The sequence below is a fragment of the Leptopilina heterotoma genome, unplaced genomic scaffold (assembly GCF_015476425.1).
Source record: "Leptopilina heterotoma isolate Lh14 unplaced genomic scaffold, ASM1547642v1 Lhet_52, whole genome shotgun sequence".
NCBI lineage: Eukaryota > Metazoa > Arthropoda > Insecta > Hymenoptera > Figitidae > Leptopilina > Leptopilina heterotoma.
The window spans coordinates 5,133,087-5,152,873 of NW_025111114.1; the positions used below are offsets into that span (position 1 = coordinate 5,133,087).

Consider the following 19,787-nt stretch of genomic DNA (forward strand, 5'->3'; position numbering starts at 1 on the left):
CGTCTTCATTCTATTTATTTTTAAATTGAAATAAAAATCTGATTGATTAAATTAAAGAACAAAAAACCGTTTGCGTTTGCATGTTTGCATTTTACCCATTTTACAATAAAACTGCATAACTGCCAAATCGTAACTTACGTAAAATTACGTATTTAAACAACCAATAGAAGAACAGCATTTTTGTTTCAATGTCAATTTTCATTGGTTGTCCAAAGGAAAATTTGTCCAACGCACATTGCGCAATCGCAATTAAAATTGCGCCTGCGCGTTAATGGCGCGTTCTTCTCTATTATTTTTTTTGCTCCTGCAGGAGAGAGAATGGTGAAGTTTTTAAAGTTTGTATATGTATATATAATACGCCGATGCGGTAAAGACTATAGGGTTATGTGAATTTTCTCCTTGTATTTGCCACGATTTGCGTGAAAAATTGTTCGCGGCTTTAATTATTAATAAAAAAAGCCGCGATAAAAATGTTTATTTTTGACGTTCTACGAAAGGACAAAGTATACCAAATTATTGTTAGTGATCTACGAAGATTTGGTGTCAAGTATCGCCATAAGAAGAATGCTGCAGTGAAATTGGATAAACCGGAAAGAAATGGCAATCTTCCACAGAAGGTATGTAGAATAATTATAATTTTGTAATTTTCCTAATTTTCTTCTTTTGTAATCCTCTTTAGTTTACGAAGCGTTTCCGAATTTTAAATAATTATCTGGTTCGAATTTTCCCTATTGAAAATTTTCGTGAAAATGAAAATTTTACAAAAATGTTAATTTATTTCGATATTAGTATTATTTAGAGGTTAATAACTAAAATGTTTCTCTATAAACTGCAAGGGATTGAAACAAGAAATATGTTAAAAAAGAAATTGTGTATTTTGACTCATCTGTCACTTGTGTCAATTTATTTTCTTTAGTGATAATTTTTTTCTGAAAATACAGCTGAAAAAATGAGTGATATTGGAATTATTTACTCTAAATAGTTTTCTTTTTGTAAAATTGTATATTTTTAGTTGAAATAAGTGTTTGTTTAATTTTTTTTTTAATTAGATCTTCAAAGTACATTTAACATGTTTACCATTGGACCTCGTGAATTTATCATCGGGTGCGATGGTTCATATTCCAATATTCGTCATAAAGGCGACGGCCTATCTTTTGAATTACATCGATTTAGAGGGAATATTCAGAAAGGCTGGCTCGAAAATACGCCAGAGGGAAATATTATCTCGACTTGATAATGGTGGAACTTTAGCGGAAAGAGATCATGGAATTGACATTGCAAATTGCTTGAAGACCTTCTTCCGGGAGCAGCCGGAGCCACTGATACCATTTTATTATCACGATTTATTTGTTCGTTGTGTTGTATTGAAAAAAAATCGTGTCGAGGCATTACTCATGGCTTGTCTATTGTTGCCGCCAATTCATCTCAATACATTGGCCTTTCTCATGGAATTTTTGAAAAAAGTCGCATCATACGAACAACTCAATAGAATGAGTATTGTTAATTTAGCCACTGTTGTTGGACCGAACATTATGCCGGTAAAGGAAGCGACCATGGGTGCTATTCAAAGTCGATTAGAAACACATAATTTAGTAATTCAGGTAAATTGAATAATTTTTCAATTATTTAGCAATTAGTCGCTGTATCTTTAATTACAATTTTTCGTTTTGTATTTTAATTATAGGCTTCGCACTCATCTACTAAAACCTACTATTTACCATTTTTTACAATTTGCTACTATTTACTACTTTTTTTTTACAATTTACTACTATTTATATACTTTTTTACATTTACGCCACTAAAAGCTACTTTTTTCTTTATTTTAAAATAAATTTGCATTACTTTAAATGTTCAAATTCCCTAACAGTTGAAATAAAAAAAAAAATATTCTAAAAATTGTACATAAAAAAATTTTTTGAAACGATTACATTTTCAAAAAAAATTTCAAAAATCAATGATTTTCAATATCTACAATTTTAATAAAATTCCAAACAAAAGAATTTTAATAAAATTCTTCACAAAAACTTAACTTTTCTTTACAAGTATAATAAAATCTTCAAAGGAATTGAATTATTTAAAATATTTCATAAAATTTTCCTAAAAAAAAATCAATATAAAAACTTTTTATAAAATTCTACCTCTTAAGAATTCAATTATTTTTCACAAGCAATCCAGGCAAGAATACAATTATTTTCGTATAAATAATAAAATGCTTCTCAAGAATTCAATGACTTTTGAAAATTTTAAACAAAAATTCTTCACAAAAATTCAATTATTTTTCCAAACAATAAAATTTTCACCAGAATTCAATTGTTTAAAAAAAATTAAATAAAATTCATCGTGAAAATTTACTTATTTTCATAAATAACAAAAATTCTTCTCAGAAATTCAATTATTTTTTCAAAAATTTAAAAAAATTTTGTCAATTATTCAATAATTTCCTCAAATAATAGAATTTTTCAGGAGAATTCAATTATTTAAAAACAAATTAAATAATATTTTCGCAGAAATTCAAATATTTTCATAAGTAATAAAATTCTTCTCAGAAATTCAATTATTTAAAAAAAATTGATAAATTCTTTAATTCTTTCATCTATTATTTAATTATTTCCCTAAATAATAAAATTTTTCACGAGAATTCAATTATTAAAAAAAATTAAATAAAATTCTTTGTAAAAATTCAATTATTTTCATAAATAATAAAATTCTTCTCAGAAATTCAATTATTAAAAGAAAATTAATACCCAAATTCTTTAATTATTTTTTTAATTTTTCACAATTATTCAATTATTTGCCCAAATAATAAAAATGCCACGAAAATTCGATTATTAAAAAAAATTGATAAATTCTTTAATTCTTTTTTTCATTCTAAAAATTATTAAATAAAATTGATAAATTCTTTAATTCTTTTTTTCATTCTTTACAATTATTCAATTATTTTCCCAAATAATAAAATTTTTCTCGAGAATTTAATTATTTAAAAAAAAAATTAAATAAAATTCTTCGCAAAAATTCAATTATTATCATAAATAATAAAATTCTTCTGAGAAATTCAATTATTTAAAGAAAAATTGATAAATTCTTGAATTTTTAAAAAAATTTTCAAAATTATTCAATCATTTCTCTAAAATAATAAAATTTTTCAGGAGAATTCAATTATTTAAAAAAAATTAAATAATATTTTCGCAGCAATTCAATTATTTTCATAAATAATAAAATTCTTTTCAAAAATTCAATTGTTTAAAAAAAATTGATAAATTCTTTTATTCTTTTTTTAATTCTTCACAATTATTCAATTATTTCCCTAAATAATAAATTTTTTCACGAGAATTCAATTATTTAAAAAAAATTAAATTAAATTCTTCGCGAAAATTCAATTATTTTCATAAATAATAAAATTCTTCTCAGAAATTCAATTATTTAAAAAAAATTAATGCCTAAATTCTGTAATTCTTTTTTTATTTTTTCAAAATTATTCAATTATTTTCCCAAATAATAAAATTTTCCACGAGAATTCAATTATTTAAAAAAAATTAAATCAAATTCTTCTCAAAAATTCAATTATTTTCATAAATAACAAAATTTTCAGAAATTAAATTATTTTTTAAAAAATTGATAAATTCTTTATTAAATTTTTGAGAAACATTGAATTATTGTTTATTTATTTTTGTATTTAAATAATTGAATTTCAGTGGAACTTTATAAATAACAATTGATTTAAAAACGAATTTCAGTTGAAATTTTAGAGAATAATTGAATATTAAAAGCGTTATAGTACAATTTTTTAGAAATAATTAAATTTTAAAAGATTATTAAATAGAAATCGTTGAAAATTTTACTTGTAATACTGTAATAACATTTAAATTTTTACTTTGAAATATTATTTATTTATTTTCTTAATTCCTGTAAACAATTTATATTAAATTTTTTTAAAATGATTTTACTTGTTTACTTTTAAAAATTACTTTTAAATACATTTGTATTTTTTAAAGAATTTTATGTAAAAATTAAAAAATTTAGAAAATAATTTTCAAAATTTCCAAATTTACAATTGAAGTTCTAGGCAGAATTAGAATAAAAAGAAATATTTTTTATGGACATTAGAAAACAGGGAAATACTGAATAAAATTTTTGTGAATTGACTAAAAGAATTTTTATTCTTTAAAATTAATTTTCGACAGCTACTTTTTTTACTACGTTTTCTCAGTATTAAAGCTACTTTTTGATACTTTTTTGAAATCAATTATCAAGTGTGAAGCCTGTTATTATAAATATTCTAAAAGGGGAAAGTAAATGGAAGTTGAATTGATTTTTGTATTCTTTCCTTTTAGCTATTGATTGAGAATGCTGAAAAAATTGGTGTTCTACCCGATAATGTCACGGAGATAATTTCCGCTGATTGTGAAATTGGTAGTACGGAAAACGAGCTTGAACGATCCGATAACAATTTAACAAAAAGTAAAAAGAAAAAACATCGAAGCGGAAGCTTCACACGTAAGCCCCATCTAAGTGCCTCGAACCTCAATTTAAGTATGTTTTGTAACTAATACTTCATTCTAATCTCTAACTACCATATTTTCCTCTTCTTTCTTCTTTCCTCCAAGTGTTTTTTTTAACAGAAAAAGAAAATCCATTACTAACATTACTAACTGCATGTAATTTCGTTTTTTAGGAATTTTTTATTCGTTATTTCCATTCATTTCCAATTCAGTTATTTTATAATTGAATAATTCTCTTTTTGGGAATAAAATTCATTTTCTTCCTTCTAAAGTTATAATAAATTATTGTATTCTGGCGCTTAATGAGACTGAGTGTACATTTTTTTTATTTTTAAAATTATGCTTTATTACTTATTTATTTTGCAGAAGTTTCGAAAATTATTTTCTAAAATTATCAATAATTTACAGGAATGTTGAGTGGATTAAAGAAAATGGTGGGAAAAACTTCTCCCCACGATGGTGAACCAGTTTGTGAAGGATCAAATTCGGTTTTTTTATACACTCCTTCCCTGAGAATAGGGAAAAGACGCAAAGTGGAAGCAGTAAATGATGAAATAAATCTAAAGAAAGAGTGAGTATTGATAATTTTCATATTAAATGTTTGAATAAAACACGCATACAATGATTGCACAATATGCGCACGAAGCAAATAATTATTTTTGTGTTCATTCTCCTTAGCAAACTTTCTCCATTTCTTTATGTATTTATTTTTTCACTTTGCAATTTCTAACTGTTAATTGCTATTTCCGTGTTTTCTTAATATAACTTTCATTACTTTTTTATCTTTTATTTTTTCCATCTGGCTGATTTCTTTTTTATTATTTTTTATTCAGTATTTTTTAAAAAAAATTTTGTGTAATTTTTTATCTTTTCAAACATTTTTTTTTGTCATTTTTCCACTCTTTAATATTTATTATTATTATTTTTCACTCTTTAGAATTTTAGTATTATTTTAGTATCAGTATTAGTGTTTTTTTATTCTTTTAAACGATTTGTTAAAAATTGTCTATTAAAAATCTTGGTGCACACCCTTTCTTCTTGTTATTTAAATTTTAATTACTTATTGGCTTGCACAATGCACTTGACACTAAATTTTCTGGTTGCCTTGCAGAAATGATTTATTGGAAGTCATGCCTGAAAGACTTCCCCTTCGCTCACGTTTCTCGTTACACTCCCCAGTTAATAATCATCCAAAGTATGTAGTGCATGTCTTTTTTGCATTTGTGTTTATTTATAGATATTTATCAGGCCTCGGATATTATGACTTTTTCGACTATTTTCAAATAAGGCGACTTTTATCGAGTTATATTAAAAAATTGCAACTTTTTCAAATTTTCTTCCAAATTTTGCAACAAAATTTCACATTTTTAGCATAAAATGCACCTTTTTTCGATTTTTATAGTGTGAAAAGTATAACTATAGACAAATATTTGAAAAGTTAATTAATTTAATTAATTAATTAATTAATTTTTCTAATTAAATTTTTGAAATATACAATTAAAAAGATTTTGAATAATTGAAATTTTGTAAAATTTAATTGAAAATAAATCATTTTTTTCAAATATTTTATTACAATTTTTGAAAATTAACTTATAAAGAAATTTAATTGTAAATTTTGGAAATAATTAAATTCTCAAAAATTTTAATGAAAAATCTTCAAGTGTAAATTTAATAGAAATAAAAATTAATGAAAATTAGGTTGTAAAAATAATATTAAAATATTTTTGAAAATAACTAATTCTTAAAATTTTTTAATTCTAATTTTTTAAAATTCAATATTTTCGATTACATATTTTCGAAAATTCAAATTTACACAAAAAATAGCATTACAATTTTTTTAGAATCAATTTTAACATTTTGTAAAAATAATCATTCAAAATTTTTAATTCAAATTCTTCAGAAAATTAATTAGTTTTTTTCTAAATAATAAAAAAATTTTTTTTAGAAATTTAATTACCTATTTTCGAAAAATTACATTATAATATTTATAAAAAACTATTTCTTCGAATTGTTTTATAATAATTTTTTTAAATTCAATTACCTTCGAACAAAGTAAATTAAAATTTTTTTAAATTTACTGTTTTAGACAAAATTCAAATTTTGAAGAAATCATTTATAATTAAAATTCTTCAAACATTTGATTATTTCTTTATATTTTTTAAAAACTTAATTATTTTGAAAAGATTTTATCAAATTTCAATTATTTTTCAAAGATTTTTGCAAATTTCAAATATTTTTTAAAAGATTCTACCAAATTTTTACTGAAAATTTTAAAAGTAATTGAATTTTATCAAGAATTCAATTATTTTCAATAATTGTAATAAAATTCTTAGCAAAAAGTCAATTTATAAATAATAAAAATCTTCGTAGAAAATTAAATTATTTTTATATAAATAATCAAATTCTTTTCAGTATTTTACTTATTTTCAATACAATTTTAATTAATTTCTTTGAAAATTTCAATTATTTTCAAAAATCTTGTAAAATTTCTCCAAGAAAATCCAATTATTTGAAAAAATTATTTGAATTTTTCACAAGAGTTCAATTATTTAAAAAAAACGTTTAATAAAATTAAATTTAAGAATTCAATTATTTTCGTAAATAATAAAATTAAATTTAAGAATTCAATTATTTTCGTAAATAATAAAATTTTCGCTGGAATTCAATTATTTTAAATACAATTTTATTGAATTCCAGGGAAAATTATATTTTTTTTAAAATTTTCGTAAGAATTCAATTATTTCAATAAATAGTACATTTTTCTCAGGTATTCAATTATTTTAAATACAATTTTCATAAAATTCTTCTCAAAAATTCACTTATTTTTTAAAATTTTGCAAAAATTCAATTATTTGCAGAAATAATACATTTTTTCGCAGGGTTTCAATTATTTCAATAAAATTCTATTGCAGAATTCAATTATTTACAGGAAAATTACATTACAATATTTATAAAAAACTAATTCTTCGAATTATTTTATCATAATTTTTTAAGATTCAATTAACTTCGAACAAAGTAAATTGAAATTTTTTTAAATTTACTTTTTTAGAATTGTTAAAATTTCGGAGAAATCATTTAAAATTAAAATTCTTTAAAAATTTGATTATTTTTTACATTTTTTTCAAATTTAATTATTTTTCAAAGATTTGATCAAATTTCAATAATTTTTTAATGTTTTTGACAAATTTCAATTTTTTGGACATATTTTAATTGTATGCAATTGTAAAAATATTGGTCTTTCAAAAATTATTTACAAATATTTAAAAAAAAATTAATCTTCAGAATTTCTGTATTAAAAGTTTTGAAAATATTCTATCTTAATATCTTTAAAAAGAAAAATGAACATTTTTAATTATTATAAGAAATTTAATTTTTTTTATTGAAATAATTGAATTCTCTAAGAAAGGGTTTTGAAAGGGTTGTAGTTGTAATTGTTAAAAAATTAATAAATTTCAGAAGTTGAAATTTTCTAAATTTATTTTATTTCCTGTGAAAAAAGAAATAAGAAGTATTTAAATATTTATTTAGCATAAAATTATTCGAGTTTTGATTAATTGAATTTAGAAATCAGTGAAGAATCAGGGAAATACAGAATAAAATTTTTCGTGACAACACTGAATTAAATAATCGACTTTTTCGACTTTTTTCTATTTTTAATCGACTAAAGCGACTTTCTTGGCTCGTTAAAGTCGATCTGAGGCCTGATTTATTCATAGTTACTAAAAATCTTGATTGATAAGAAGAATTATCGTATTTTTTCCATCAAGTCGTTTTTATCATCTTTTTTTATAAATATTTTCCATTTTGCCAAAATTTGATGAAAAACAAAATCGAGATTTTTAGTAAAAAGAAAGAAAATTGTTATGATTCACTGAATGTTTATTAAATTTTGCACCTCTTTTCTTTCTGTAGCCCTATAAAAGATGGAACGCCAGTTCATATGTCTAGAGTGGATAAATTTATATCCAGTAAAGTTCCTACAGGAATGTAAGAATTTTTTTGGGACTTAAACTTAGTTTACTTTGATAGAAAAAGGAAAAAAAAGAGTAATAAACTGTTTTTTTTTATTTCAGGAAACCAATAAATAAGACGGAGAAGACAAAAAAAATAAGACTTAGTTTCGATCGATTTGTATCACGAAGTAGACAAGTAAGTTGAATTTTTATTTACTATTTTCGAAAAAAAAAATTTTTTCGGGAAAAAAGTAAAAATATATTTTCTTTTTTTTGCAGAAAATATCAGAAGTGGATACTGTGATAAACAAAGAGAAACCACTAACACGAAGAAGAAGTTGGAGTATCACTGGTCGACCATCGTCCGAGTCAAAGAAGAAACGTCGAAGCGATTGTTCAACGCCTCGTTCGCTTTCTCGCGAGACAAAAATGGCAAAATTAAATACCGAGAAGGATTACGATGAAATATTTATGGACGCGAATATTAATTTATCGGACATTAGTGGCGAGCAGGTCTCGCGTGATAAATGTAAATCAACGCGAAATATCGTCACAAGAGCAAGTACATCCGACATTCCAAATAAATTATCCAAAGACAATTCTATTTTACATTCGACAAATACCAGCGATTATGTTTCCAATAATGAATCATCACTTCACGATTCATACACGACTGAATTAACAAATGATGATAAAAATAAGGAATACGTGAAAGTACCAAAGAGCGAATATCTTGATATCAAGAAACGTGTCTCGGCAATCGAAACGCAAATCTCACAGGAATTTGGTTCGTTCGCCAAGGAATCAATACACAATTTACGTCGTAGGAATTCCGTCGATAAAGTGCAAACTGAATATGAAAAAACATTAGAACAATCGGATATTGGAAGTACAATGAACGCGGATCAACTTGCAAAGCGACTTGGCAAGGAATTGAAAATTAGAAGGTCCAGTGAACACAAAATTATTCGTTCTCCGAGTGCGAGAAAAATTGGCATTCTCAGACGACGATCACAGGAAAAACCAGTCAGGTATTTTATTTTCTTTACTTCGCTCCTGAAGAAAAATAAAACTTCAAATTTGCAGGCTTCACAGTCTGTCCCCTATTTCCCAAAAAGTACCCTTTTTTTAATTTTGGCCCCTAAACGTACCCTATTTTGAAAATTTCCCCTATTTTTTTCGTCGCAGGAAATCAATTATTTTTAATAATTTTTAAGTAATTCCGCAAAAGAATTCAATTATCTTGATAACCAACAAAATTCTCCCCATAAAATCAGTTATTTTAAGGATTTTTAATGAAATTCTTTTCCAAAATTCAATTATTTTGATAAATATCAAAATTCTTCTCAAGAATTCAATTATTGTCAAAAACTTTAATTAAATTCTTGGCAAAATTTCAATTATTTAAACAAAATTTAATAAAATACTTTGCATGAATTCAATTATTTTAATAAAATGCAAAATTTTTCGCCAAAAATTCAATTATTTTCAAAAAATTTAAATAAAATTCTTTCTTTCAATGTTTTTAAATATTTACTATTTTTATAAAATTTATCAACAGATTTAATTATAGAAAAAACTTGTTGAAACAATTCTACGAGAAGATTCAATTATTTTCATAAATAATAAAATTTCATTTACTATTTCAATTATTTTCATCACAGAATTTCAAATATTTTTAATAAAGTTTTAAATAAATTCCTTAAAAAATGCAATTATTATTAAAAATTTTATTAAAACTTGAGGAAAGAATTCAATGTTAAGAAACATTCAATTATTCAATAAAACTATAAATTTCGTTGCAATAATTCAAATATTTTCATAAATAACATTTAATTCGTCGCAGAAAATCAATGATTTTCAAAAATTTTTAAGTAATTTTGCAAAAGAATTCAATTAGCTTGATAAACAACAAAGTCGCATAAATTCATCCCATAAAATCAATTATTCTAAGGAATTTTAATAAAATTCTTTTTCAAACATCAATTATTTTGATAAATATCAATATTCATCACAAGAATTCAATTATTGTCAAAAAATCTAATTAAATTCTTGTCAAAATTTCAATTATTTAAACAAACTTTAATAATATACTTCGCACGAATTAAATTATTCTTATAAATAGCAAAATTTTTCGCCAAAAATTCAATTATTTTCAAAAATTTAAATAAAATTCTTTGCAACATTTCAATTATTTTTAAAAGTTTTTCGCAATTCAATGTTTTTAAATATTCACTATTTTCATAAAATTTATCAACAGATTTAATTATAGAAAAAACTTGTTGATACAAATTTTACGAAAAAATTCAATTATTTTCATAAATAATAAAATTTCATTTACGAATTCAATTATTTTCATCGCAGAATTTCAAATATTTTTAATAAAATTTTAAATAAATTCCTTAAAAAATGCAATTATTATTAAAAATTTTATTAAAACTTGAGGAAAGAATTCAATTTTAAGAAACATTCAATTATTCAATAAAATTATAAATTTCGTTGCAATAATTCAATTAATATTTTCATAAATAACATTTAATTCGTCGCAGAAAATCAATTATTTTCAATAATTTTAAAGTAATTTTGCAAAAGAATTCAATTAGCTTGATAAACAACAAAATCGCATAAATTCTTCCCATAAAATCAATTATTCTAAGGAATTTGAATAAAATTCTTTTCCAAAATTCAATTATTTTGATAAATATCAAAATTCTTCTCAAGAATTGAATTATTGTCAAAAATTTTAATTAAATTCTTGGCAATATTTCAATTTAAACAAAATTTAATAATATATTTTGCACGAATTCAATTATTTTTATAAATAGCAAAATTTTTCGCCAAAAATTCAATTATTTTCAAAAATTTAAATAAAATTCTCGTCAAGAATTAAATTATCTTTATAAATAGATAGGGAAATTCTTCTCAAGAATTAAATTATTGTCAAAAATTTTTTTAAAATTTTTCTTAAGAAGTCAATTATTTTCAAAAATTTTTTTAAAATTCTTCTCATGAATTGAATTGTTTTCAAAAATTATTATTTAAATTCTTCTTAGGAATTCAATTATTTTTAAAAAATTTAATAAAATTCTTCAAAAAGTTTTCAATTATTTTCAAAAATTGTTATAAAATTCTTTAATAGAATAAATTCCATTAAAATGTTCATTAAATTCCTTAAAAGAAATTAAACATTTTCAATAGTTGTTAATACAATTCTTCGTAAAAATTAAATTTTAAGAAACATTCAATATTATTTATTTTTGTTTTTAAATAATTGATTTCTTGTAGAATTAAATTACAATTGTTTTTTGTACTTTTAACTAACAATTCTGTAGAATTAATTTTTTTGAAAAAGTTTAATTGAATAATAATTGATGTTATTGATTTAAAGTAGAATTTTAGTTACAAATTCTAGAAAATGTTAATTGAATTGAAATGATAGAAATAATTTTGAAGAAATTACAGTAACAATATTCTTATAATAATAAACTAATGATTTTGTCAGTCGGTCATCTTTAATTATTATAAAACTTCGACTCGGAGTGATCGATTTCTTTATGTTTTATAATAATATTCTTATGAGTTGTTCAATTTGAAAAGATTTGAATTTAAAATTTTTTAACATCTTAATTCCAATGCAAAAAAATGATTAAATATTTATTTAAAATAAAACTATTGATGTTTTCGAAGAAAACTTTTGAAGAAATTTGTAAATAAATTTAATAAAACATTTTTTTGAGTATCTAATAATTTTTAGAGTGAATCAGAATATTCTTTAGGGTCAGGGAAAAAGTGAAAGTTGTGTTTGGAAATCAGGGAAAAGTGAGGGAAAAATAAAGTTAAATTTTTGTGTCAACCCTGTATAAATAAATTATATTTTTATCTTTATTTAACCAATTTTTATGGTCCCCTAAAAGTCCCCTATTTTTTAATTTTCAGTCCCCTATTTCCCCCAAAATACTTTTTAGGAGCACTGTGAAGCCTGAATTTTCGTAAAAATAAAAATTTCATTACATTTTTTTTTCTATTTTCAGTAAACGAGTAAAACGTACATCCTCGTGGCACGTTTCTGACAGAACTGATTCAATTTGCCCGCGACGATCGACGCTAAAATTAAACACATTTTACTCTCAAAACGATAATAATCAAACTGTAAATAAACAAGATCAGGTGAAATCAAATAATTTAGGAGTTGAAAATCTTGGAACGGAAGCATTTTGCAGTGAAGAGACAAACAAAAGACTGAATTATTTACAAGATCAATTACTTACTTTAATTGATCACACTAATAAACATACAAAAGGCTCTCTTAGTGATGAAGAATTTAGTTCAAATGATAATACCCATTTTAATGGGAATGGAAATAAATTAAATCTGGGCGCAAAAGTGAGAAGAATCTCTTCATTTCACGGCAATGAATTCGTCGATAATTCACAGTATTTCAATCAAATGGTAAAGGATTTGAAAAAAGGGAATAATCCACATGTTGTTGATGTCACGCCAATGAAGGTTGAACACGCGGATAAACGGGATAAGGTTATGTCCTGGAAAGATGCCGAAAAGTAAGTTTTTTTTAAAAATACATTACTATTGATTTAGAAAAATCAGGAAAAGTATTGAAAAAAATTAAATTTTTAGAATTTGTATGAAAATTCTGAAATTTTTGGTTCGTAAACACTTTGAAATTACCACGAATTCGAATACAAAACATTAAATTTATTATATTACTGACAATAAGATAAATAAAAGAATTTTAAGTTAAAAACTAAAAAAAATAATTAAATTTTGGAGAAATTACACAAAAAATTACAATTTCTAGAAATAATTGAGTTTTAAATAGATTTCAAATTAGCATCTTTGGAAAATTTGAATTTTTTATAATTATAATTAACAATTTTGTATAAATAATTTTATTCAAAAATTTTAATTTCAATTCTATTGAAATTAGATGAATTTTCTATTATATTTAATGCTATTTCAAAAACTTTAACGCAATTCTTCAAAAGAATTCAATTATTTTGATAAATAACAAAATTCATCCCAGAAATTCAATTATTTTCATGGATTTTAATAAAATTCTATTATTTTCAAAAATATTGAAATTCTTCGCGGAAAATTCAATTATTTTCAAAAATATTGAAATTCTTCGCGGAAAATTCAATTATTTTCAAAAATGTTGAAATTCTTTGGGGGAAATTCAATTATATTCAGAAATTTTAATAAAATTCTTGAAAAATTTTTAATTATTTTCAAAAATTTTTTTCAATTCAATGACTTTCAATATTTACTATTTTCATTAAATTCATCAACAAAGTTCAATTATTTAAAAAATTTTTTTCTTAAATTCTACGCAAATATTCAATTATTTTTAGAAATAATAAAAATTTTTAGGAATTCAATTATTCAATTATTTAAAATAGAATTTGATTTAAATTAAAAAATTTCTATAAAATTCTTCGCAGGGATTCAATTATTTATAAAAATAATAAACATTTTCACTAAAATTCAATTATTTATAAAATTTTAATAAAATTCTTAGATGTCAATTATTTTCATAAATAATAAAACTCATAAAAGAATTTCAATCATTTTTAATACAACTTTTATTAAATTATTCGAAATAATTGTTTGGATAATAATTGAATTTCATAAAAATTTAGAATTGAAATTATTACCAGGACTAGAAAGAAAGTGGATATTTTTTATGGAAATCAGGAAAATGTCACCGAAATACAGAATCAAATTTTTGTAAATCGACTAAAACGAGTTTTTTAGTCTTAAAATTTAATTTTTCGACAACTACTTTTTACTACTTTTTTCAGTTTTAAAACTACTTTTTTTTGCTACTTTTCCAAAATTTATTATTGACTGTGAAGTCTGAGAAACAATTTTTTTATTTTTCCCCAGGTACTTCAAATCCGAAGGACAAACAACGACTCCAGTTCCAGTGACAGGTCGCGCATCAGTCGCGAAATTACGAACGCAAAATGCTGGTATGGTTTTGGCGAAGGCAAAATTGTTTGACGATACAAAACGAACGCCAATTCAAGCCGAAGTTTCGAATGAACGAAGAATTTCCCATTATCAACAACAACAACAACATAATCTTAATCATCATCCTCATCAAGGACGTGAGACAAGACGACAATCAATGCGTCCAAAGGAAATGAAAACTCATATTCACGAAAGTACCGAAAGTCCACGACGTGTTGCTCTTCGTCGTAAAAAAAGTGTCAGTCCCAAAAATCCCAGTGCCAAAGTGCGAATAACAAAATCGCCAAATTCCATTAAAATGGAATTAACACTCGTTCAATCATCGCACGATTCAACAGCACATCATCGAAAGTGTTCAAATACAAAACGCACGTTAAACTATCAAAAGGAAAATCATTCATCGCCAATAAATACACCATCACGAAATGAAACGAAAATTAATCACGAATCAAGTGTCAATGTTGATAATACAATTTACAAGACGCCGTTAATTAAAAAACCATTGTCTGTTGTTCGCACGCCAAAAAGTGGAAAACCATTAACACGAAGGCCAGCAATTGATGTCAAGCGAACACCATTGAAGGCAATCGGTCCACTTGCCACTCCAAAACGACAGAGTCCAAGGAGTATTTTGAAAACGTCGCATTTATCAACCCGACGTTTCAGTTAAAAAAAAAAACTTGTTTTTCTATTGTACAGATTCTCTTAAGAAACAAAAAACGTTTCAGTGTGATTTTTTTTATAGTATATTTTTTTATATATTAATATTTAAAAAAAAATTTCCAAGCGATAAAAAGACAATATTGTGGAAAAATTAACTTCTTTTTAGAAAAATACAAATTCCTTTCCTTTGATGAGGAAAAAGAAAATCAAAATATTCTCAAATCTCAAATAATTAAATTAATTTATAATTTTTGATCGAATATTTTCATTCGTAGCAATTGAATATATTTTCATTCTCCAAGATGTCAATTTTGATAGTATTTACATTTTTTTTTTATTTTTGTTTTTCTTTGTATATTTTTTTTCGGGGGGGAGTGAGAAAAAAGATCTTGAAATCGTAAATTATTCTTATTTTTTCATATAAGAAAAGAATTTTTTTTTTTCCTTAAAAAAGAGAATGAAAAAAATTGGTTTATGTGAAAATCGAAGAGTTTTCATTAGGACTAGAAAAATGTAAACTTGAATTATTCTGAATTTAGTGTCTAATTAAAAGAATAATCGTGCGTCTATTAAAAAGTGACATTTATTTTTGTCAAATTTCCATCACAAATTATTATGATATTAAAATACATGTGTTATTGTACTTTTATAATAGAACAATAAATCGTGTAATATATAATATAAATATATATTGATAATAGAGAATTTTCTATTTTTTTCTTCTTCTACAGTTCTAAGGATAAAGCTTTTGAATTCTCTTTATAAATACTGATTTAGTTTTCGTTTTGATTCAATGGAAAAGTTAACGACATCTCGGACAACGAATTCTTCGTCTGAAAAATAGAAAAAGTTGTAAAAATTTTGAGAGGAGGGAAAATTTTACTCTTGTTACCTTTTCGAATCTCTGACTGCACCGGAATGATTAACGTGTCTCTGTCTCTTCCAAATTTCGTGATTTGGATTTATCTTTCGCATTACATTTTCACAGCACGATCGCGAAATTGCTCCTCGATATTCAATTTGTTGAAAGAAAAATTTGTGCTTTTGAAAAATGTTCAATGTTTCGTCTGCGGATTCCAACCAATTTTCGATGTCCTGAAGAAGTTCCTCGTCGTCTTCTTCCATAGCCAATGCTAAATATCTGAATTAAATTTTTAGTTTTTAATTAATTTAATGTAATTCAATTCAATTAATTAATTTTATTTAATTCAATTCAATTCAATTCAATTCAATTAATTTAATTTATTTAATTCAATAAATTTAATTCAATTCAATTATAATTTATTGAAATTTATTGAAAATAATTTAGTTCTTGTCAAGATTTTTATTAAAATTCTTTAAAATAATTGAATTGTTTTTGAAGAATTTATTTCAATATTCTTGAAAATAATGAAGTTTTTTTTGAATAATTTTTACTGAAAATGTTGAAAATAATTGAATTTTAAGAAGAATTTCTTTTAAGTTTACAAAATAATCGTGTTTATTATTCATTGTAATTAACCATATTCCTATTCAATTATATTAAAATTATTTATAGAAATTTAATTTCTTTAAAACAATTTTATTAGAGTTTTTGTAAATAATTACATTTTATTTTTTGAAGAATTTCATTAAAATTCGTAAAAATTATGTAATTTTTTAAAGTAATAATTTTGAATGAAAATTTTGAAAATAATTAAAATTTACAAAGAGTTTTATTAAAAACTTTTGAGAACAACTGAATTGTTTACAAAAATTTTATTACAATTTTTAAAAATAATTGAACGTTTTAGAGAAATTTTATTAAATTTATCTTGAATATAATTGAATTTTTACCTAGAAATTTTATTAAAATTGTATTGAAAATAATTGAATTTCTCGGAAGAATTTTATTATTTACAAAAATAATTGAATTCTTGCCTAGAATTATACAATTTATAAAAATAATTGAATTATTTCGTAGAATTTTTTATCAGAATTGTTGAACATAATTGAATTTTTATTAAAACTCTTGAAAATAATTGAATTTAAATAACATTTTTAAAAATAATTATACCTATTCTTTGAAGAAATTTTATTAAAATTGTATTGAAAATAACTGAATTCCTTTGTAGAATTTTATTATTTATGAAAATATTTTAATTCTTGCGAAGAATTTTCTTATTTATAAAAATATTTTAATTCTTGCGAAGAATTATTTTATTTATGAAAATAATTGAATTCTTGCGGAGGATTTTACAATTCATAAAAATAATTGAATTATTTCGAAAAATTTTATCTGAATTTTTTGAAGGAATTTTATTAAACATTTTGAAAATAATGATTTTTTTTAAAGAATTTTATCAAAATTGTTGAAAATAATTGAATTCTTGGCAAAATTTTTCTTAAAATTCTTTAAAATAATTGAATTGTTTTAAAAAATTTATTTCAATATATTCTTGAAAATAGTGGAGTTTCTTTAAAATAATTTTTACTGAAAATTTTGAAAGTAATTGAATTTTATCAAGAATTCAATTATTTTTAGTACAATTTTATTGAATTCTAGGGAAAATTATATTATTTTTAAATTTTTCGTAAGAATTCAATTACATCAATAAATAGAAACATTTTTCCAAGTATTTAATTATTTTAAATACAATTTTTATAAAATTCTTCTAAAAAATTCACTTATTTTATTTTAATTTTTGTTAAATTTCAATTATTTGCAGAAATAATACATTTTTTCGCAGGGATTCAATTACTTCAATAAAATTCTAATCAAGAATTCAATTATTTTCAGAAATAATGAGATTTTCGTTGTAATGAAAATCATTGAATTCTTGTAAAGTATTTAAAAAAAAAATTGAATATAATCGAATTCAATTCAAGAATTTTATCAACATTTTTTTAAATAATTGAATTGTTTAAAACAACTTTAACAGAATTTTTATAAATAATTACATGTTTTTGTAGATTTTCATTAAATTTCGTAAAAATGTAATTTTTGAAAATAATTTTAATTGAAAATTTAGAAAATAATTGAAATTTACAAAGAATTTTATTAAAATACTTTTGAGAATAATTGAATTGTTTGGAAAAATTTTATTACAATTTTTAAAAATAATTAAACCTGTTAGAGAGATTTTATTAGAATTGCATTGAAAATAATTGAATTTCTCAGAAAAATTTTATTATTTACAAAAATAATTGAATTCTTGCCAAGAATTTTTTACAATTTAGAAAAATAATTGAATTGTTTCGAAGAATTTTATTTGAATTGTGGAAAATAATTGAACTTTTATTAAAACTCTTGAAAATAATTTAATTTAAATAACATTTTTAAAAATAATTGTATTCTTCGAGAAATTTTATTAAAATTGTATTGAAAATAATTGAATTTCTCAGAAGAATTTTATTATTTACAAAAATAATTGAATTCTTGCCACGAATTTTTTACAATTGAGAAAAATAATTGAATTTTTTCGAAGAATTTTATCTGAATTTTTGAAAATAATTGATAATTTTTTGAAGGAATTTAATTAAACATTTTGAAAATAATGATTTTTTTTAAAGAATTTTATCAAAATTGTTGAAAATAATTGAATAATTAATTTAATTATTATTTTAATAATTAATTTAATAATAAATTTAATAATTAATTTCATTTGAAATAAATTTCATTTTCATTTAAATTCCTTTAATTCAAACGAAATGTCAAAAAAAAAGTGTAAAGAAAATTTACAAAACTTTTTTTATACTTACAACGCAATGAGAAAATTAATAACAGTGTAATCATCGACTGGCAGATCAGCTCTTATAAAATAGACGAAAACCATTGCTATGAGATAATTATCAGCTAATCGATAACATTTGTCGTACTTTAAAAATTCCACTAAATCTTCGTCTGAAAATTTTCAAGGTTATTTTGCATTAGAAAAATTGGAAAATTTTTTTTACAATTTTGTTTTTTTTAAATTTAACTTTTGAAATAGAATTTAAGAAAATTTTCTTCTTTTATATAACTAATTATAATATAATAATTTATAATTAAATCGATTGTTATTTATTTAATAATAACGGTAGAGAAATGATGTAAACAAAGCGTAGAGGTTAAAAGTCGCACTTTTTCTTTTTGCAAAATAGGTAAATTTATGGAAATTAAAAAAAGGAATAATTACCGATTAATTTAAAGAAATTCTCGATCTGCCATGGTTTGATTATAAGAGCTCGCTTATTTTCGGCTTCGTAATCGTAAATTAATTGTGTTTTGCAATAATTATTCATCTTTTGAAACATATTACGAACAACATTAAACATTATATTCTTTTGTTTTTTTTTGTTTAGCAACAATCGGTAATTATTACTTCAATATTTAAATCCACTATATTTAAATTAACTGAATATTTATCATTCTGATAAGAATAATGAAAATTGTGAAAAAAACATTTTTGTCACTTCTAACAAAATTTTAACAAAATTATAACAATAAAATTTAAATTCCAAAAAACGTTACATTGCGCATATGCATTTCAAAGGACCAATCACAATGCACCGTTTGTTCTTTTAGATTAATTTTCAAAAACTACTATTTAAACAAACATAGACTTTTTCGTTTTTTATTAATTTTCCCATTGGTTTGAAATAATTTCTCCCACTTTTGATAAATTGGATATTTGTTATTTTCCGAATTTTTAATGTTGTGGGGGAAGAAATTAATGGATTG

The 19,787-nt window shown here is 22.3% G+C and overlaps 2 protein-coding genes across 6 annotated transcripts; one reads left to right on the forward strand and one right to left on the reverse strand.

The window, feature by feature from the left end:
- The first annotated feature begins 288 nt into the window (after positions 1–288).
- On the forward strand, positions 289–15,787 carry LOC122507974 (rho GTPase-activating protein 11A-like). 5 transcript variants are annotated; one of them, XM_043621002.1, is made up of 10 exons: positions 289–617; positions 1,050–1,601; positions 4,332–4,530; positions 4,908–5,070; positions 5,611–5,694; positions 8,412–8,486; positions 8,573–8,648; positions 8,732–9,483; positions 12,484–13,011; positions 14,357–15,787. In XM_043621002.1, exons 1-10 carry the CDS (start codon positions 471–473, stop codon positions 15,111–15,113), a joined length of 3,333 nt encoding a protein of 1,110 aa, XP_043476937.1. In that variant the 5' UTR covers positions 289–470; the 3' UTR covers positions 15,114–15,787. The 5 variants fall into 5 exon arrangements, with proteins under 5 accessions (XP_043476937.1, XP_043476938.1, XP_043476939.1 ...); XM_043621003.1 differs by having other exon boundaries at positions 4,332–4,494; XM_043621004.1 differs by having other exon boundaries at positions 4,332–4,458.
- LOC122507975 (speedy protein A-like) lies at positions 15,473–19,644 on the reverse strand. Its single transcript, XM_043621008.1, has 4 exons — positions 19,243–19,644; positions 18,827–18,968; positions 15,999–16,247; positions 15,473–15,939 (listed from the first exon to the last, which is right to left on the reverse strand). The coding sequence occupies exons 1-4, from the start codon at positions 19,379–19,381 to the stop codon at positions 15,909–15,911; spliced, it is 561 nt and encodes a 186-aa protein (XP_043476943.1). The 5' UTR covers positions 19,382–19,644; the 3' UTR covers positions 15,473–15,908.
- Positions 19,645–19,787: the final 143 nt, after the last annotated feature.

Coding starts and splice junctions, on each gene's coding strand:
- LOC122507975 (XM_043621008.1), bottom strand. CDS start 19,381: ATGTTTAATGTTGTTCGTAATATGTTTCAAAAGATGAATAATTATTGC. Junction 18,969..19,242: donor GAATTTCTTTAAATTAATCG/GTAATTATTCCT, acceptor GAAAATTTTCAG/ACGAAGATTTAGTGGAATTT. Junction 16,248..18,826: donor ATTAATTTTCTCATTGCGTT/GTAAGTATAAAA, acceptor AATTTAATTCAG/ATATTTAGCATTGGCTATGG.
- LOC122507974 (XM_043621002.1), top strand. CDS start 471: ATGTTTATTTTTGACGTTCTACGAAAGGACAAAGTATACCAAATTATT. Junction 1,602..4,331: donor CACATAATTTAGTAATTCAG/GTAAATTGAATA, acceptor CTTTCCTTTTAG/CTATTGATTGAGAATGCTGA. Junction 5,695..8,411: donor CCAGTTAATAATCATCCAAA/GTATGTAGTGCA, acceptor TTCTTTCTGTAG/CCCTATAAAAGATGGAACGC.